Source organism: Haemaphysalis longicornis, unplaced genomic scaffold (assembly GCF_048455015.1).
Source record: "Haemaphysalis longicornis isolate Haplotype H1 unplaced genomic scaffold, Haemaphysalis longicornis Haplotype H1 scaffold_8, whole genome shotgun sequence".
Classification (NCBI taxonomy): Eukaryota; Metazoa; Arthropoda; class Arachnida; order Ixodida; family Ixodidae; genus Haemaphysalis; species Haemaphysalis longicornis.
The window spans coordinates 25902680-25924262 of NW_027526445.1; the positions used below are offsets into that span (position 1 = coordinate 25902680).

Below are 21583 nucleotides of genomic sequence, written 5' to 3' on the forward strand. Positions count from 1 at the left end.
ACTAAGAAAACCACACCGAAGACTCCATTTTAATTTATTTTTTTCTCGATAAAGAAAGCGTACTCGCTCTCTCTCCCGCACTGCTCCAGAGACATGCAGCCAAATGGCAAGAGACAGGCACATTTGAGGAGCGCCTGTTTTCTCCGCTTGTTTCCTCTGATTGTAAAAAATTGTTATCGCTCATGATGAAAAAAGGGGCTTTACAAGTTTCAAAAATAAAATAAATTTCAGTTATCCAGGTACTCGGCACTGTGTAAGTATGTTCAGTCGCTCTCTAGAGAGTGTTGACGAGGGGATCTTGAGTGCGACCACGTCATCTTGGTGCGAAGTCTTCCTTTCTTTTTGCTTCTATTTTCACATCCTTACACATGCTTAAGTTGCCTTCGTTAACACCCTCTTGATAAGAGGGCTCAGCTGCATACTGACACAGTCTCAGAGTACTTGGTATATAGGTATTTTTACTAATTTATTATGTTACTTTTTTCAAATTATGGGCAGTTAAAGGAAACGATGAACTTGTCTAGCTTTGCGCTCCTGTACAGCGAAATATTGTTTTCTGAACAAAAAGACGTTAACACTACGGTACTGCTGAAGCTGCCCATTAACCCTAGGCATGCTATCACCCACTCGGGCGTGTGATCAGGCACTTGCGCTAATTTTGGTCTCAACCCTTTTTATACATTCATATTAGGCTTGACATGTCCATCTCCCGAAACTAGTTTTTTTGCTGACTCCGTATTTAAGGAAACAGCCAACCAATTTTTGTAGAATATATTTTCTTTATCCCGAATGAAAGTACATCACCTTACAACAGTTCTGCTGACAGCGCCCTAGAACATTGAAATCACAATTTTAGGTCTACCAGCCATACGTGTCCCACCAAGAGGAATGCTTGCGACCATGGCAGTGAGCAGTGCAACAACACACTTTTAACTGCACGTGAGATTAAAGGAGGCACTTAAAAACTTGTTGCCAGCTAAAACAACAACAGTGAGTTTCCTTTTTAGAACGGACATGAACAAACTAGAAATTGGTGTTTACGTTTTTCTTTTATACTAGAAATGTACGCGCTATCCTCAATTTGCAAGAATATATGCCCTCATTACACTACAATTTGAAATGCTTGTAGTTAAGGTCACCACCCGATATTAAACACAGTATTTATCACAAATAAAGCCTAATCACGATAGATTTTGTAAGCTAGAAAAATTTCGCAACCCCTTTTAAACAAGCCTTTCATTTTTCTACAAGCCATAATTACAGAATAATGCTTGAGAAATTGTAGATTTCAGTTTTTGTATTGGACAGCACTATGTATTCGCTCCAATTCACAGCTATGTGAACAACCTCATTAATCTTTTCGTATTCGGTTCAAAACTAAAAACCACCAGTATTCACACACCCCTACAACGAGAGTGGGAACTGGGGAAAGTAATTGTGGACAGGTGGCGTGACAGCAGAAAAGTGGAAGCAAAGCAAGGAGCTGGGTCCACGTAAAAGGTGGAGAGGGTTGAGGCTTTCGCTAACAAGCCGGCCAACAGAACTGTCGTTGGAATGGATGCATATTACTGCTTGCACTTGGGCCTGCAGCAATTAAAGGAAATATTTTCTTGTGTTTATTTACTTTGATCCTATACAAATTAAATGCAAGCAGACCGGCCCCTTGAAGACCTTGTGGTTATAAATGGAAAGGGTGTGGATGGGGGTGTATATATTTGCGGCTATGTACTTTCTGCAGAGTTGCTACGTTGATGTCTGGCACCACCATCACTTCTCTCTTGAGTGACAAAAATCAGCCATTGCTTTGCAGCAATGGCTGTGATTCTGCTCTCAACCCTGCTGCTACATAAGTCTTTAAATGTAAGCACCGACGTAATGGGGATGTTCTGAGGACACCACAAAAATAGTGAGGACGTCTGGAACTTTTGAGGGCGTTTTAGGGACATTTTGGGTTGCCTTTGTCTACACTATGAACAGCCCGCAACAACAGTTGTGTGGACAGGGCCCACCGCAGTTACAAAAAATTTGGCAAAAAAGGGGGACACGGACTAAGTGAGGACAGACGCACACAGGGTCCTCACTCCGTCCATGTCCCACTTTTTTGCGCGCTTTCTTGTAATTGTGGAGCTGCACCAATGTGTCCAGAATTCCACCTTTATCAGGGCTTACTGCACTGCTTTGTAGCTGTCCAACTAATGCTTATGAAATTTTGTGCAATGAAGTGCAGACGTAAAATTGAGGAATGTAGGAGACATTGCTCGTGTGACGAAAAAGCAAAGGTGTCTGCTCTGCCTTCCTGATTCCCTAGGACTCTCCCGTTTTTGCAGACTGGCGAAGTCACGGGCAGATTTCCCGTTGGACAAGTGATCAAAAGCTCAGTCCTGGCCTGGGGACATATCTACCTTGGTCTGGGGGATGGCAAGATTGCTGCATTCAACATTAAGGTACCTCCGGCCTTGACGAATTGCAAGGGCCATGGAAATCCTATAAAAGCGTGTGTGAATGGAAGTAATTTTTGGAAATGTCTCTGCAGTTACACCACAGCGGCCTGTCCTGTGTCCACCGTAATTTATCCAGAGCCTCCCCGTAAGAACGCGAAGCTCATCTTTGGGCAAAAAGGGAAAAGATGGGTTTCTCCGAGCTTAAGTATGAAAATATCAGAAGCGGAAACGCTGTGCCATTTGAGCCAAACGCCATCCTGTGCCTAAGTGCCGTTATTGCGCCAAACTCATTTATTAGCGCCGTCCTGCACCGCAGAGCACGAATCGTGCTGCAAGATACGACCGCCATGATGCCCCATGCCCGAAGACTTGGCTGAAACATCATGTTTTTGGTTTCAATGCGGTTACGGTTTCGGTTTTATTAAAGCTATGGAAGTTAGCTTTTGCTTAGCTTTACTGCCGCAGGCACTACGGGCCTTCTCCGCATTCACTTTGGATTTATTTGTGTCGCATTCGCACGGTTTTGTTTGTCGGTGCCGGCTGCTGCGCTAAAATCAATGGAAAATGACCAAAAGGGAGAGAAATGCTTTTGTGTCACATAGCGAACGGATAGAAAACAGAGTAGTATTTGCATGTAGGATTGTAGTTTATTGGAGGTGAACTTCAAATTACTCAGCCATTGTAGCTGCATGCATTGAACAAACATGGTCTTGGACACTTTGCCCTCGCTTTGCCATTCAGTTCGCCTTTGTTGTGATGTAATAACTCATTTTTGCCTGTGAACTTTGGGCATATTTTTGCTTATGTGAAGAATGGTCCAGCATTAATTATGTCTTCAAACACGCTCTTGCTAAGTAGGCTACAGTGTGCGTTCGTCGGCCCTCGCAACCCCTTGATGGGAGAAGACAAAGCTATGTCTGCTTCGCGCACAGTGGAACCGCTGTTTGACGGAAAAAAATTAGAGCAAACACCTTGATTTATGGAATGCTGCTGCGAGGTCGCGTAACGTCTGCTGGACACGAAGCGAGGCCTGGTATCTGATATCCCCTTCAACCCGTTGAACGGTGATAACACGGTACACTTAAGGCCGCAGGTAGATAACTCCGGAGATTGTAAATTTCCCGATATAGTACAAGAACTGCTTTTCTCATTCGGAGTAGGGTCTAGTGAACGGGAGAAGCCTATTATACCAGATAAATAGATTAATCTGAATTGGAAAGGTGTTGGCACAGCTGCCAAACGGCCTCTCTGGCTGCTCCAGGCCTGCTTTAAAAGGCAATTTTGCCTGCTCCCAGGTCTGCTCCTAAGCCCATGTACCCTGTTCCCCCCTGATGTATGTAAATACACAGGCAGTAAATAAGTCGATGAATTTCTTGTTTAAATCTAACGCAGAAGTAAACAGGGTTGAAAATCAGCTGTATAACATGTGCCATGTAGCCTGGCTGAGTGTTGCAAAAGGGAGCAAGTTGTGCAAGGAATGTTTATATTAAATTTGTATAGTGTTTCTGCAATGAATGCAATAATAATCGATGCATGTTGCAATTGTATGTTAAAAAATTACTGTTGGGTACAGAAGTGTCTGGGACGTGGTTTCAGGTGTGAGTCATAATTTCCCAACTGCCTGGAAGCCAATGCTTGTTTTTTATTTATTTATTTATTTTATTTACACATGCTGCCAATCCCAATTAGAGATTATTGCAGGAAGGGCACATACTTTTTTTTATACATTGTGAAAGTGCAACATTTATACAAAGGGTACTCACATAATATTGCTATACGAGTGAGACAACACCGACAGCAATACATTTTATGACTACATCAGTACAATTATAACTACATCAATACCATGGGACATCAATACCAACTAGTACTGAAAAAAGAATAGTGAGCACTTCAAACAGTGCACAAAAAAACTCTGTCATTCCAAAGACAATAAGTACCATTCAAGCAGGGATGAAAAAGTTTCCAATGATTGACGTTTTCCACGAGGGGTGCATCGGGTATTCACAAAGTAGCGGGCAAACACAGTTCGAAAATTTGGACATGTCCCAGAGACTCTTGTCCCTGGCAGTTCTAATCAAGACTTTATAATGAGTTTCTTATTGGATGCCAAAAGCCTGAAAATGCATCATTTGTAGGGCAAAAGAATTTCTAGTTTGCCTCCGGTCTCTGGCCCCTGATATAAAAGTGGAGAATGAGCCAAGCTAGCTGTAATGGTTGAGTAACCCTCAACTGTACCACAGGCCTTGCCACCCAGCAGTGGCGAAGGTTAGGGAGGTAAAGTACTAAACTTGCTAAAATGTGTTTCCTGGAGCAGTCTGTCAGTGCAAGGGTGCTTGCCCTCCCCATCGCCCAGATGATGGCGCTCAAAGTTGTGCTTCCATTGTCTCTGCCTACAGTTGAAAAAGATGGGCCAGCAGAAGAGGTACTCCTGCTTCAAGGAGGGGGAAGCAGTTACATGCATCAGGGCGGTAGAGGAGCAGAAATGGAGGCTGCTGTATGCAATCTCGGACCGGGGCAACATTGTGGTCTGCTGCGAAGACACCCGTAAAAAACTCTGGAGGGTGGACAGGAAGGATTATGTGCCAACAGCCTTCGGCATCAATAAAGGGTGCATCTACGTGACCACGCCTGACTGCAGGATGCACAAACTTCAGGTGAGGTGGCTGCGGGGATGATGACAGATCTTTTGAACGGGGATACCTGTGTCTTCGATACCCTCCCCACCCTGAAGAGGATATTGAGCATTTAACCCTTTGGAGATACAATTTTATTTTGGCAGCGGATATGTTGCCGGTCGAGCCTTTCCATCCATCTCCTGAAGGTCGTGGGTCACACAAGTGCAGGGGCAGGTTTCCAGACCCATCGATAAAGGGCGTAGTCGTCTCGCAGGGGAGGGAAAAGGGAGGGAGCCTCCCGCCACTGACTTTTAGCTGATAATTCGAATCGTGGAGTTTGCAAGGCAACGGAGTTGTCGTTCTGAGGTGCTGCTCTCGGCCCGTTGACATTCGAGCCGACACATGAGAACCACAGCTCCACTGTGTTAGATTTTGTACTGGGTGGATCTGGATTCCCGGAAACTGTGCGCCTGTAGTCAGTTCTTAGTTTTGGTGTGTCGCTGTATGGATGTCAAACGTCGGGAATTTGTGATTGGTGCAGACGAAATCATGTGGCGTGAGCGGCCGTATGTTTTCCCTTTGTTCGTATGAAATGTTGTACTCTTCCGTCGTTCACATGCTGTCAGATGTCTGGAATAATAATTTTGGTGGTGACACTTGTCAAGTCCTGGCTTTAGGCAGTGATAGTCAATTACCAAATACAGTAGAATTCCAATAATACAACTTTCAAGGGACCAGAAGACAGCGTCGTATGATCTGGGAGTCATACAATTGGGGTGTTAAGAAATATAGATTCGCAGGCAGGGAGCGACAGTAGGAGGACAGTAAGAGGATGGGAAGGGGAGAGGAAGAGGAGAGGAGATGAGGGTGCTCACTGCCTCGCTTGTTAACTCCATCAGCATTTTGAAAGCCAGACGCTGGTCTTCTTTCACTACACATTTCCTGGTGCCGTGAAACCCGGGAAACAAGGCATGAGCGGACCCACATTTGATGGCGCAGAAGCTCCGAGGCACGCGAGGCTTGGATACCTTCATACTGCTTTAGCCTGGAAGCCTTGCCCTCGACCGCCGACCCTTTCGGCTCATGCCCGAGCCGCCCTCGTCCCCTAGGTATTCGAAAACCCCAGCCTCTTGCTTCATCGACCGGTGCCATTGACGTACTTCGTTTTCACCGAGATGTACTGCGAGCGACCGTCTCCATCCAGGACCTGACAGTGCTCGACACTTTGCGGCGGAGCAAGGTAGCAACGGCTCTTGACAGACTAAATCTCCTCGGCCTCATCTTGTATGACCCGGTGAGCCCTCACCACCTCGACGTCGAAATTCAAGTGAACCTGAACTATGACGACTTTGCATCGGACATTTTGGATGCGATCGACTAAGACGAACGCATCATCTCCCTGCGGACGCGTGTACGCTTCTCTGCGAGCCAATACGCTTCCGCAAGCCCCGTCCCTCAACCTCACGTGGCCCTGTTTACTACCCACATCACAACTTGAACTATCTGCCCGTTTCCTGAGCAGGCCTGGCGGACACTGGTCTCAGGTCACAGGCCGCCCATCCGGGCAATCACTGGTGCGCGGGCAGTAGAACAACCCGACAACAGAGGCCCTGTGTCACAAACGCCTGGCCAGAATAGCTGTATATATTTGTTGGCATGTGCGCCATTACGGCTGTTTTCCCCGGATGATCTTTGGATGGCTTCTTCCTCGCCTCGAGAACACGTGGCACCACGTCTGGGGGATTAGTGACGCGTCGCTCAATTCGCCTTGCGAAGGAGGGAGGTAGCCTGAGAGGTTCCCGATCGGGTCCCACGTGCTCGGGATCCCGGGTCGCGCGCGGGCTGGTACAGCAGGTGTTCGGATGAGACAGAAAGCTAGTTCAACCCGGCAGGACATTATCAACCCCTCGTCGGCCGGTAGCAGTGGATCTTGTCCGGGCACGTTTGTGGAACACCTGCTGGGCACGACAGGTGTTCGGATGAGTCAGGGAACTAGTTAACTGGCCGGGCATTGGCACCCCTCTTCGGCCAGAAGGAATAAAAATGGAAGCGCCACCTAGCCTCAGAGCAGTCTGCGTCCAGTGGTTCTGGAGGTCGTCACGTCTCGTCGCAGGGGTCATTGGGCAGGGGGCATCGTCTTTAGCGCAGTTGGGATTGGTAGGCTCGTCGTCCACCTTCACAACTGCAAGGATTCCTGATCGTCGTCGTCAGCCACAGCCCATCTCGTCCCGCGCCCCTCCGGCCCCAATTGCGTATGCGAACTGCCCGGCGAAGACACGTCTTCGTCGAAAGTTGTTGTTGAAAGCCAGCCGTGATATGTTGTAGGATGCTTTGTCTGTGCTTGTTTGAGGAGGGGGAGTACGTAGAGCAGAGTTTCTTGACGTAGAGTCCCCTAAAGCATGCCATGAATGTGTTAGCTGTGCCGCAGGTAGGCAGCATATATCCCGCGTTGGGCTAGAGCTCCGGGTGAGCATTTGGTTTGTAGTAAGCTGTACCGAGAGTAGGTCAGCCGGTAGCCTATGTAGGGGGAGAGCTCCGAGGCGAGCGTTTGAGAGTCGTGTAGGGACCTGAGTGTCTGTTATAGTTGCGCGGCGTCAGCAAGCGGCGACCGCGAGAACTGTAGGAATTGTTTGTTTATGTGCGCTCGTGTAGAGCCTTAGTAGTTCGTTGTGTGCTGCTTGTTTCGACCTGTGGTGAGTTGAGGGTTAGGGCGCACGTAATATTCCTCTGTCGCGCGCCCCGCCCTAAGCGTCTGCGCACGCTAGCCGTCGTGCGGTTGTCCTTTATTAGTATCTCTGTTCCATTTGTTTTTTTGTTGTTGTTTGTTGCCAGTCAATTAAATACAGTGTTCGTTCAGTAAAACGGTCTTCCATGTGAACTCTCCCGCCCCCATAACTTAGACACACGTGCAAACGCACGGGCTGACCGACCTGCATATAAATAACTGTTGCCGCGCATCCTGGTTGCGCAAGCGGTCCGGGGGTCGTGACACACTACGGCCTTTCAGGACGCCAAGCAGGACCCCGAAGTGGTCAGCCAGGGAGAGAGGCTCTTACAAAGTGCTGCCCTGCTGCTTCCGTGACTGCCATTTTGGAGAAGTCTCAAGAACCCTCCCGGCACCTCGGCGTCGCTGACGCGACAATCGTTTGAGACGGCTCTGCGCCCCTGCCGTGACTCTAGCCTCGCCAACGAGACTTCTGCTTTGGAGAGGTCTCAGTGGCCCCAGGGGGACGCTGATGTCATAGACACAATTCTCACTTCGGAGACGTTCCTACGACCCCTCCGCAACCCTCGCATCGCTGATTCAACTTCCTCTCCAGACACGTCTGACCGGCCCTGCCATCACTGATGCGACTCCCGCTTTGGAGCCGTCCCTGCGGCCCCGTTGCGGACGTTTCGCTGGTGACGCAGCTCTTGTTTCGGCATTGTTTCAGCAGCCGAGCTACGATTCGAAGATAGTTTTGTTGGATACGGCAACGAAAATGCGATTCGGGCAGAAGGTGGACCAACTTCAAGGGATAACGAAGCGCCTGCGTCTTCGGCGTTCCGCGAGCGATGTTTGACGCCAAAGGCGAGCTACGGCCGTGCTCATTCATCCCGTAGGCGATGAATCCACGCGACTGAAAGGAACGGATGCGTCGATGGTGGTGGCCCCTTCTCTGGCAAGCATGATTCCATGCTTGTCGCGCCTTTCTGCTATGGACGATCCAAACCAAAGCGAAGTCTCCTTGTCCACCGAGGAAACAGCCATGTTGCTTCAGCGCATCGATCGATACGTGGAGTCCGGACATAATATAAACACAACGACAGTGCCACTGCATTCACCGCATGTTGTCCGGGCACTTGGCTGCCCTCATCAGCTGTTCCCTTTTGATTCCGGGTTTCTCCGCCAGAAAATGTGTAGCGAAAGAAGGCCAGCGTCTGGCTTCCAAAATGGTGATGGAGTCGAAGTGATGGGGTGCGGGTAAATGCCGGCCTAGTAGACTGCCTCACGCGACAGGTTGGCCAAGAACTTATTGAAACTACTATATTTTGCGGTTTCTCAGGTGATTAGAGAACCGCTTTGCTGTAATCCCAAGTTTGAAAAAAATAAACCCCTATATATGTTGTGCCCCCTTCCCCTCCATGGCATCCGAGCTAACCCACCAGCCAAGCGCTGCGGACTACGCGACACCTGTGCTGTCCGGCGCTATTTATAGCCCACCAGCCCCGCACCATGCGCGATCAAGATAGGCCGACGTGGTCGAGCAAACTTAAGGGCACAGGGTAAGGCGAAATTTTGAAAAAATCACTTTTTGTTTTTCTTCGCAATTAGGGAAGTTCAATTCCTTGTGCACATTTTCCAAATTTACACTTGCCTTAAAAAGTCTTATTTTTCGCTAAAAAGCAGTTTTCGCGTAGGCAAGTAGTAAGTGCCCACATCTTCTTAAGAATGTTTTCAGGGTTTATTGTCATTTTTTTCCTCAAAAAACTTCCAGTTTCAGATCAAAATGCTTTTGTGGAACCAGCTGTAGTCAGAAATTGCTTAGCAACAATTGCATAGCTGATTTTTCAGCGAGGGCAATCCAAAGACCCTGTTGCACGTTTTTTTCACATTTGCCCTTTGAAGCTGCGCATAAAAAAAACATCTTTTTTGGGCTTCACACTCTAATGATTGCAACATTGGATGCTGTTCTTCCACTAAATGATGAAGCAACGCATGAGCCAGCATTTTAAAATCATTGAGACCAATACCTGGGCGCAACACGACATAGTGGCTTAAAGTGGTTGACCACAAGCAAAATACTGTGTGAACAAATCTGTACGATGGTGCACAAAATAGTCAAGGAAGGACAGACGACCGGATGAAAAGCAAAAAAATGACTTTGACAGTGATTATGAAGCTGGTGCTTTTTAAATAAATGGCTCCATTGCTGTTTTTGGCAAAAACGTATTGTTTTTCACCTCTTTTTTTACTTTAAACTCAATTATCTCAAAACAATGTTTTTTCTTACATAGCTACCATTATTTCCTATACCTTCCAAGACAACGAGCTGATTTTTTCCCCTGTCATCTACATAACTTGTCACACCTGCTGTATTAGAATTGAAAATATGCACGTAAGAGTTTTTTTGGTACACAAGTTTTAATACTAAAATATTGCCAAAATTTAGGTACTAACGGACAAAAAATTATAAAAAACTGAATTTTTTAGGAATGTTTATAATTCTAGTACAGTTAAAAGAGCACCAAATGTGAAAGAAAATGATATATACGTTATGTAGATACCTTTTTTAGATGCCGAGAAAAATGTACCTCAAAATGGCCAAAAATGCATGGGAAGTATAGGGCTTACCCTGTGCCCTTAAAGGAAAAAAAGCGAGTGTGAAACTGTCAAGGCTAAGGAAAACGATAGTGCAAGGTAGAGATAAAAAAACGGAATTGTCGTACAGGGTGGAGACACCCTTCGAATGGTCCCGTGCCGTCCCTATTGGGTCAAAGTGCTCAATACATAGCTGGTTTCGCTTCCCTCAAGACCCAGCAACGCGAAATAGATAAGGTGATTCAAACTTTCTGAGTGCATTGCGTTGTGGTTAAAATTATAGCGCGGTCTTGCTACAGTCACTTGCTGGGGTGGCCAGCGAGTTACCCAAAATGGCAGTGCCAACGTATATGTGTCTCCACCCTTGTTGAGGACAAGCGTGAATTGAGGCACCCTAGCAAAGAAAGGAGCGGAGTGACAATGCGGCTGCAATCGTTGCGATGCATTGAGGATGTAGCGAAATCGTGAAATTCTCCGCATTTCTCAGCGCACATCCCACTCCCACATGCAACCATCTTTCTCTGCCATTAGGTGGTGGTGGTTGTGGTTCGCGAAGGGAAAATGAAAGGAAATTCACTGGGGATATTTTGAGCTCGGCAGGGAGCTCACCAGCATACAACCCAGTGCAGGGGAAGGGAAGTAGAGGGGGAGTGATAGGATAAAATACAAAGAGAGAGAGAGGGAGAGAAAGGTATACAGAGAGCTGTCAGTCCTAGAAAGCTGTCAGTCCGGGCACATCAGCCAATCACTGCACTCCGGACTACAACCGTTGTGTAAGCCAGTCGTCTCCAGGAAATGAAGCAGATAAGCAACGACTTGCCGTTGGGTTGCCGCAGGCCCCGAAGGGGCCTGCGGCAACCCAACGCAGCATTGTTTTCCGTGGTGGGTATCGCTGCTTGGGGAGTGCAATGGAAGGTTACTTCTCCCGCAACACAGCAAGCAGCATTACGGGGCTTTTAAAATGCTCAGCGTAACTTTCAAACCTTATTTGAATCTGCAGGTAGGTGGCTGTCTAAGTTATACAGGCGGGGTACGCAAGGAGTTAAATCCTGCCAGGGGCAGGTAGAGGCGAACTTCAACAAACTTTTCTCCGCATTGCTGGCACATTTATCAAGGTTGCCTGTTCCATGCAACCTGATGCATAACGTTCAAAACCAGGAACGAGGACGCAGTTGAGCCAGCAGGGCCAGATGGTGCTACAAGCAAGAGCATCGTGTATTCTGGTTACATATACGTAAGCTGCCCATTACTGCAGTGCCGTGCTGGAACATGCCCCACTTGTCAAACACTCTGACTATTGCTGTTTGTGGAATATGTGGGGTTCTTGGGCGCGACCTAGCCCGTGCTCGGGCATGGCAACCACGTGGGCCCCCGCACCTACAGCAGCCCAGCGAGGTTCGCCAATACGAGAACACAGTCGACAGTAGCGCCGAAGCACAGCCGTTTAATTTCGAACTCCCAAACCATGCGAGCACAAAGCTCGACAGTGTTCACGAATCACGCCGTCCTGTTCGCAATCGGGTACGAGACGCAGGCACTCACAACATGCTACAACAGTCCCCACCTGTCATATGTGGTCCTCTGTGGCCGTGATGTTCCGCCGAAGTCACCCAGACCGGTTCTCCCATCTGACTGTGTCTTCTGTGCGCACATGCTCGCGCAGTCAGTGCACCTATGCAGCGCGCAGAACAGTGGTGCCATCTCTCAGGGTGCCGACGGATCAGTAGAGCGCCGGACCGGTTTCAGCGCATCACGTCTCTCCCCGAAACGCGCACCAGATTGTGATCGTGGTTCTCCACGACTCCCACAAGTTCTACCTTTTCTCAAAGACTTGCATTATGAACATGGCTTGCATTGGTTGCAGAAATGCATTGTTGCCATCCCAGCATCCCCATCGGCACTGTTTGGCAGTAAGGAGTGTGGCCCACCTGGCCAGACTGGAAGCGCTCACATTAGGTGTCTGAGCATAGTGCATATGTGGTGATTGGGCATTTTTTCCTTTCTCTTCACCAGGGAGGCTACAACGGCATGACCAAGGAGAGCTTTTTCTGCGAGCGCGCGTTCGTGGGGTTCTACTTCTACAACAAATCCATCATCTTTTGCTCTTGTGATGGCAAGATACGGGTCTGCCACATCAACGACAACGTGAGTTGTTGCCTGCAAAGCTTGGCAATTACACTGCGGCGTTCCCTCCATCGAAAGCACGCACCTCTGCACTAATTCGCAGAAATGGTATTTCGTTAGAGAAATGTCAACGCTATTGCAGAATGCAGTGGCAGGAAAGGGTCAATATAATGGCGTCCATGCATGCAGACGCTTGTCCTTCATGCATTTTTAGGGTTCATTGTAAGGGAGGGAACAAAAATGTAGGAACTAGTGCGCATGCCCAACTTTGCACCACCACAAGAATTTGGTTGACCCAGGAGGGGAAAATCAACAGCCGCACTTAGTACAGCACTGGTGCAGCTGCAGCAGCACACGTTGAGAGACAGAGGCTTTACCAGTTTGCCAAGTCATTCGTGGCCACCCATTCAGTTTGTCCACTTTAGAGGAGCTCGGCTTTGTCTTGTAGTCAGCTATCTGGAGCTACTCCTACAATCTAAGTGCAGCAAACTGTTCAACAGAAAAAACACAGGAGCTTTTAGCTCCAGTTCTAGGCTCTAGTGCAAGAGGGATTTCGGCAAGGCACGAAAAGGCTGTGGCTGTGGGCTTTTACTGCTTTCTTTGTTCTCTGTTTCTCTCTGAACGTTTTATCTCCTGTTTGGCAAGGATTTCAAAAATGCATGTGCTGCACATCAACAAGGAGGACTGACTGACTCAGGCAGGGAATCGGCCCATAGCATTGTCTAGCGTTATCTTGACAGGAGTATGCTTATGCCAAAGCAAATGGCAAACTCGTAACTAGCATTCACCGTATCACATTGACCTGTGTAATGAGACTGCCGGCTGTTGATTGGAGCCCGGATGAAATCGCCCCGTCCCTGCTGAGACCTCTGCAGCAGCAAGCCGAAAACGCTTCAATAGCAACGACGCCAATATTTCATAACCGCCCCTATTTTCAACCTGTATGTTCGACCGACTATTGCAGCAAGAGCGCAAATCTAACAAGTAAAAATAGCCCACCATTTCCGCATCGTTGCACCAGTAGCCAATAAGTGGTAGGTAATTTTTTTTAGGAGCAGTGGCACGTGATGCCCACTGTTAATATTTAAGGTGTGGCAATATAAATTTTTATAAAAAATTATGATTTTGTACCATAAATGAAAATAGACCTGATTCTACATGGGCATTGCCTGAACTAATCATCTGGTTGCTTTAGCTGTCCTAGTAACGTATCAAAGGTCACAAAATTAGACATTGAAATGACAATCAACAGCAACGACGACGGCGATGACAGAGCGGTTTGTTGGCATTCTCTGGCTACTCGTAATTTTCGTCTGAACGAGCTTCAGTCCCTCGCTGCATCACTCCTGCTCGTTCCTAACACCGCTACAATCCTCCTGGCACCGATACGTCACAGCGGCAAGCCTAAGGATGACCCCGCGGGGTCGTCCGCAAGCTCGGACCTCTACCCTCGGCCGCTAAGCCTAGCCCAGCAGCATCTGAGCTGCTTGCAACCAAGACACGGCCCTGCCATGTCGGACGTGTTGGAGCAGCGACAATCGACTGCAACATCGCAGCTACCAGGAGCATCTGCTGCAGCTGGCACCACTGATGACTTTCCACCACTAATGGAGGTAACGGCCGACCCGTTATCGAAGCGACCTGCAGACGAGCGACATACTGATGTTCCAGAGGGAGGGCCTGCGCCGCCTGCTGCGAAACGGGCTGGTGCCGCTGGTGACACACAGCAATCTGCTTCGACTCCAGCTCTCGCGAAAGCTCCTGCAACGCCCACTACACTGCGGAGCTCTTTGACACAAGCCAGGTACAAAGTTGCCATCAAGCCTCGGCAGCATTTTAACATCCTTAATCTCCCCACGAAGACTTTGCAGAAAGTGCTTTATGGCTGCCTCGTTACCACTGAATTCACTGGATACGCTTATCACCGAGCTACGAACACAGTGTCCGTGTGGGTTACGTCTCTGAACGCAGTGGCCCAGTTGTGCTCACTGCAGCACATTGCGCTATCTGCCGGCACGATACTTTCAGTTCAAGCATACCTGGTGTCAGGCACTGACATCCGCCGCTATGTCATCTCGGGTGGGGATCCCAGGGAAGATCCGAACTACCTTCGTAACAGCATAAGGTGTGGCACGCATGAAGTGCTTCTTGTGCGCTATATGGGAGCCGGCCGCACCTGCCTCTTGACGCTACGGAGCCCGTTGGGACCTCCCAATCGGCTTTTCTACAATGGTTGTGTCCTCCGGCCCCATCCTTTTCAAGCCGGGCTAGTGCACTGCTACCGTTGTTTTCACCGTGGTCACATGAGCACTTCCTGTCCTTTCCCAACACCGGATTCCCATGAAGACGAAACGGCTTCCCCTTCTAATGACCATAAGATCACAGATAAAGGCTGCCCCACCAAAAGCAAGGCAACGCGTGCAAGGCGCCGTGCATGGCGTGCTCGTGTCCAGCCAGACCAAATCTCAACGTTCAACCATTTAACTGTTTTGCGGAAGATGAGAATGCCATGGAGGAGGAGGAAGCCACGGAGTCTCCCTCGCAGCCATCATATCGAGACGTTACCCGTGGTTTGCGCCGTCATCGGCAAGTTGTTTCTGTACCACCATTGTCTTCCGTGGAGGATGAGCTTGTGGCCCTAGACGAAAAGCTGGCCTCGCTGTATGGGGAGATTAACAAACTCACCAAGCTGCGGTCTCAACTAACACGCCGCCGGCAGAACTTGCCTCAATCGTCTCAAGACTTATCACGCCCGTCTCGTCTTTTCTCCAAGCCTCATCAGGAGACCAGGTCTACGACTGCACTTCCCTCACCGCCAGCCTCTTCTGCCATGTCCCACAAACAGCTTCGCCAGTTTGTGGTGCACCAGCTGCAGACATTGGTTTCCGTACTTGCAGCACAACTTCACTAACCAGTCCGCAACCATGCCTGAACCACAACAGTACATTGTACAGTGGAACTGTCGGGGTCTCTCTACAAAAATTGGTGAGCTCCGTGAAAGGCTACGCCTTGAAAAGCTCCATGCCTGGGCTTTCTTGCTTGAGGAGACGAACTCTCTCCGTCGTATGCCTCAATTTACGGCAGACGCGGAGCCGTGTATTCCTGATCGGCGGTGCAGCTCGACTTGTACTCCTCCGGGCAAGGCGGCCATTTATGTTCTAACTCGGTTTCCTCAAACACTTATCCCTCCAAATTCGTGGTGTACAGCCTGGCAGGAGGTGGTGGCGGTAAAGGTGCAGCTCTGCGTTGTGCGTTTATCCTGGTGTCGTGTTACGTGTGCCCTTACAGTGGTCGGGCTCCCCGCCTGCGGCTGGGTTGGCTTACCCAACTACGGCGAACTCACCCTGGCTGCCCCATTCTTGTAGCGGGGGACTTCCATGCTCTCCACTGTGACTGGGGATACCCTGCCTCAAGTGAGCGTGGTCGAGTGGTCCTGGAGCACTTCACCGATACCTGCTTTACGCTGGTGAATGATATTACTAGCCCGACACGCCGTTGTACCCACGCCCGGATGCCCCATACTCACCTGACTTGTCGTGGTGGCTGGATACGCAAACGATCTCCTAGCAACGCGCGGGGGACTGCTGCGGCAGCGACCACCACCCAATTCACCTCGGGCTTATTCCGGAATCAACGGGTCGCCTTCGTCGCTGGTGCAGAGTGGTGACCTGTGATACTTTCCGATCCACCTTCAACGCTTCCCTCTCAGCGTCCATTCCGTACCCCATCGATCTGCTTCGCCGTGTCCTCACAGAGGCCTCCCAGCGTACGTGGGTGGAGGAGTCCCACCTTCGGCCTGATCTCCGGCCCCTGCAGCTCTGGGCCACACGTAGGCCAGCCGAAGTAATTTCCAACCGGGACCCTTCGTCGATTCCTGCCAGGCTCCAGTTTCAGCGCCTTACCGCTGCTGCGAGACGGCAAGAGAAAAGGCTGGCCTGGCAGTACTAGCTTGACTGCTGCGCCTCTCTCGGTCCGTCATCTTCAACGGCGTCCGTCTGGCGTACTTTTCGCGCCATGAAATATGGCAGTCGCCCTCCGGAAGCAGCAGCCAGCGCTTGCCTTGCATTCAACAAGGATCCGGCCCATTCGCCCCCGACGTTGCCCGGGCCTTGTTTCCAGCCTTTGAAGCTGTCCCAGTGTCAAAGCGGGTTCCGTTCCCCCTTCCGAACAGTGTGGGCTTACAACCAACTTGCAAAGCCATTTCGGGGATCCAGTCACCGTTTACAATGGCTGAATTCTTGGCCGCAATCGATCAAGCTAAACTACGTACTGCTCCAGGTGCCGACGGCATTACTTACGAGGTGTATAAAAATATCGACGACCCAGCTCTCATGATGCTTCTGGACTACTTAAATCAGATGTGGCTCTCTTGTAAACTCCCTGAATCGTGGCTTCGGGTGAATATTGTCCCCATCCCACAGCCCAGGAAATCACCACATGAACTTCGTAACTTGCGCCCAATCGCCTTGACATCTACGCTGTGCAAGCTGTTACAGCGGATGCTTGCCACGCGTCTTCAGTGGTGGCTTGATACTTTTCAGTGGTATCACCCGGCGCGAATCGGATTCAGGCATAATCTTGGTACTGAGGATGGCTTGGAATACCCGTCATCTATGGTTGAGGTGGGAGGCCGTTCTCGCCGTGTGAGGACTGTGCTAGCGATGGACATATACAAGGCGTATGACAATGTTAGCCATGCTACCATCTTAGAGGTACTAAGTTGTCTCCGCCTCTCAAACAAAGTCTTGTTTCTTTCCGGCACTTCCTACGACACCGCTCTTTCTCCGTACGCATCAACGGTGGAGGTTTCGGCTCCTTTACACCAGTGCGTGGTGTGCCACAAGAGTCTGTTCTATCTCCGCTACTTTTTAACATCGTCTTGTTGCCGCTAGCCTGGCACCTGGCCAATTCTCGAGACCTGTATTTCCTCATGTACGCGGATAGCATCACTGTATGGACAGTCCATCCAGACCTGCCAAGACAAGCCGAGTGCCTCCAGCAAGCGTTAACAGACTGCCGGAAATGGTGTATGTGGGCCTCACCCTCTCTCAAGAGAAGACTGCTGCACTTACAGTCGCCAACGCTTGGGGCCGTCGCTCCCTTGCAGTGTCGCCGATCGTCCTACAACTGAACGGTACCGCCATTCCCATTGTCGGACACCTTCTGGTTCTGGGCTTAGAGATATCAGTTGCAGGGTTGGCAACTCAGTGAATACGATCTGCTCGACAGAAAGCCGGACAACTGCTCCACCTTGTCCGCCGAATCTCCGAGAAGTCTGGCGGGGCCTGATGGATGATGGCCCGTCTCCTAGTGTGTTCGGTACTACAGCCAAGGCTCGTGTACCAGGCACAGTTCCAGCACATGACGCAAGGGGACTAGGACCGGCTGGAGGCCATTAACAGGGCCGCCGCAGCCCGTCTCCTAGTGTGTTCGGTACTACAGCCAAGGCTCGTGTACCAGGCACAGTTCCAGCACATGACGCAAGGGGACTAGGACCGGCTGGAGGCCATTAACAGGGCCGCCACAGCTCCACCAGAAGGCCAGCTAAATACGCTTGATGAACTCATTCATCAGCGTCGTTCCGCACGCCTGCTGAAACGTGGACTGGTTCCAGAGGCAGCAGCTCTCGCCGCGTACATGGGCCAGCCACCGAATATGATGGCAGCCTTTTCCGCCGCAAGGCCGCCCTGGCAGTTCCATCAGGTGACGGACAACAAGCCTCTGACAATGCTACACGCCCGTACCTCGGGCCTTCACCAGCCTCCAGATGCCGCGCTTCATGTCCCCGACTGGGCGCCTGAGACGCAACTGCTGGTTGTCCAGGCTTTTGTGGACGCCGGGGCATACGACTCCTTCGTCACCACGGCCTTGACGTGTCCCTCCTACCCTGCCCTAAATCAAAGCTGCGCGTACGAGCCACTCCGTACACTCCAAAGCCTGCTAGCAGAACTTACTGCCATTAGGAATGGCCTGCAGGCGCTTGGATCGACTTTGACTGCTGGGGACTAGGTGGAACTTTACACGAACTCAACGGCAGCGATTCGGGATTTGCGTCGCGTTGCTCGTTGTACGAGCCTGGCCGCATGCATTCAGGAGATAATGGACACTTATCCATGCCCTGTCCGCGTTTCGTAGATTCGCCGGGACACGCTTCGTGGCCACACTGTGGCAGATCGCGCCTGCCACCGAAGCGTCCTCCCACGGCCACTACCACTACCTCGAGTATCTACCCTGGAAAAACTGCTGGTGGAAAAAGAGAACCTCCGCCGCGCCACGCGTGCTTTACTTCCACCGCGTGGAACTGACCTCCCCAGTGGGCTCGCTCGCTGATAGGAGGTCTAGCTGCGGAGGCTTCGATTTGGGGTGGCGTTATCCCCAGCAGTTACTCACAGCTTGGCCTGCCCGATACCACGCCCCGTTTCCGGACACCTGCCCATTCTGTGTGACTCCTGCGCCAGAAGCTGACGTTGAACACCTGTTGTGTACTTATTCATGTCTTAGAAACGCCAGAATCCAACACCTCCGAGGCACAGGGCTCCATCCTGGGAGACCCCCCGATCTTAGCATTGGATATGGGGACCCCAGTACCGGTCTCTTCTTGGCTTTCTGCGTGCAACTGGTGCAAGGTTGTGCCTATAAACCTCCCTGTTATGCCGTAGGGCAATCTATCGCATTAAAAAAATAAGCTATGAATAGGCGTGGTACCTTAAAGGAGCCATGAAGACAAAATGCAAGTTTGGTTCATTGAAAAGATTGTCTCGTTAGAATCATGCTGATACCACTTTTAACGTAAACTTCGCTCAAATTAGATGTATAATTAGGAAAAAAATGAATGGCCATGCGACCCACTAGCTCATTTCCCACAACCGAACCTATGAATTAGATGTATAATTAGGAAAAAAAGGAATGTCCATGCGACCCACTAGCTCATTTCCCACAACCGAACCTATGATATTATACCAGCCAACTCTGCGATTGGCGGTAACCAGAAAAAGCAAACGCAAATTAGGCAGAACTTATAAGCTTACTGAACGAGGTATTTGTTCCTAAATTTGGGCACATTCTCTTTATACCAGTAAGAATGCTGGGCCAAACAGCGGAAGTTACGAAAGCACACGTTAACATAGAAGTACCGATGCATACTGCTGTTGGTACTGCGCACACTATGCTTCGTTTACATGCACAGCACTGCGGGGCTTTGGGGTTGTATCAGACGACACTGGCCAATTGACGCAAACGACGATGTCTTGCGTGATCGTATTTGTCGAGCGAGCACCATGTTTCACGAAAAGATTATTGTCTCCACGAACAAAAAAAGCCACGGTTAAATACATTCACAAACAAACCAAAGGCAGAAATGGGCTTGATGATGATGATGATGATGTAGTGGCTTGACCCTTTGTAGCGGGTGGACACCAAAGGGGTGTCCCAGCCGGTATTACAAAAAAAAGAACCGTACGCACACACAGGGGGGGATGAAAACACAAAAACACAAGAAAGTTATCGGAAAGTTGTTTCACGGTGAGCGCACGGTGCTCCACGGTGTGGTGGCGCCATCTAGGTTGACTAACCGTAAGCAAGTCTCCGCTGCCACGGCCGGACACGATTCGGGAGGAGGGGAGTCGAGACCGGCCGTGCCGCTCCACACCAAGTTTAGCTGAAAGACCTGCTCTCATGATGTCATTGCAAACGTCGTTCAAACACACGTTTTGGCGCGAGAATCAAGTTTTTTACTTATATTGAATAATTTCGCACTGAATAAAGCATCTTTTGCCTCCGGACAAGCGCTAGGGGCACTATAGACCACCAAATATTTCGAATAAAACAAACTCATTTTGTCTTCATGGCTCCTTTAAGAGTTACAATAGTTTTGGGCGCTCTCAGACTGAACTCTTCGTGTTAAAAATGAAAATGATATTATTTCAGGGTGGTAGTGTGATTTACAAAGGCATAGACCCAAGGGGAAAGCAACACGGGTCTGAGGCAAATGCTATGAGTGCAGCCAGTAATGACGAGTACACCCCCCCCCCCAATATGTTCTCGTAACATGGGAAGAGCTTTTGAAGTTGAAAGACTTCACAAATCACATCCGCCATGGTGGCTCAGGGGCTAAGGTCTTGTGCTGAGCAACTTCCCGTGGCCATGGCAGCGATTTGTCTATACTAGGTCGGAAGCAAAGGTGTTTGTGTGTTGAGATTTCGGCGCACTTCCTGTATTTGTTCAGTATGTTCCTATGTGGGAAGGCTATGTGTTCGAAATAACTCATAGCCCTCCACTACAGTGCGCCTTACAGCAGAGGTGCAGCTGAGGTGTGGAAAACCTCCAAATTAATTTCTTTGGAGACAAACCAAGTCCACCTTTTTCTCAGGAGGCACTAAGGGTTTCTGTGAGCTGAGGTTGTCCACTTTCACTCAGTTTCATTGCCTGAAACAATATTAAATCATGGCTAGCGTAAGGTTATTGCACATTTAAGCGTCCTGTTAGGTGCTTGTTACTAGGTTTGATGAGCAATTCGAAATAGCTGGTTCCTTCTTGACGGCATTAAGTGAGTTTACTGTCTGTTTGTATGTTGCCAGGCCTGCTGCCACTCATTATGACACAGTAAGCAGGTAGTTTGAGATCTTCTCTATGGGTTCACGAGTAGTTCTTGTGTTAGCTTTACGTCCGAAATATCACTATGCTGCTCTGCTTGAAGAGGAATGAAGCGGCACCGTTTCTTTGTCACTCTCACTTTTTTGAAGGACCTCGAGTGCAAGGTGGTCTACTACGGCGCCGGGAAGAAAGACATCACTTGTATGGACGTCACTAGCAATCTGGTGAGTATGGGGGGTAATAGGGTGACACATGCAGCTTGAATGTCCAAGTTGGCGACATTCTGGCCATGATGAAAGTTTGCTCAGCAATACCAACCATGCCATCTATTTATGGGGCTGGCTCTATTTGCTAACCAGTGCGTTGGAGATGACAGGCGTATGCCACCACCTGAAACTGGTGGCTCATCTTTAGACACCTAGGCGGGGCCACATTGCGGAGCGAATTCATGTTGCTTGTTAGGCAAGGTCATCAGACCGTGCCCACACACTTTTTCAATGATTGCC

At 49.6% G+C, this 21583-nt stretch overlaps 1 protein-coding gene across 1 annotated transcript in view; it reads left to right on the forward strand.

Annotated features, from left to right (window-relative positions):
• The window catches only part of LOC144148778 (uncharacterized), an 81285-nt gene that overhangs the window by 51261 nt on the left and 8441 nt on the right, over positions 1 to 21583 (forward strand). The window contains exons 8-11 of the mRNA XM_077680291.1: positions 2328 to 2444; positions 4841 to 5098; positions 12375 to 12506; positions 21227 to 21301. Of these exons, the coding sequence (XP_077536417.1) occupies positions 2328 to 2444; positions 4841 to 5098; positions 12375 to 12506; positions 21227 to 21301 (582 nt within the window). The remainder of the gene's footprint in view (positions 1 to 2327; positions 2445 to 4840; positions 5099 to 12374; positions 12507 to 21226; positions 21302 to 21583) is intronic.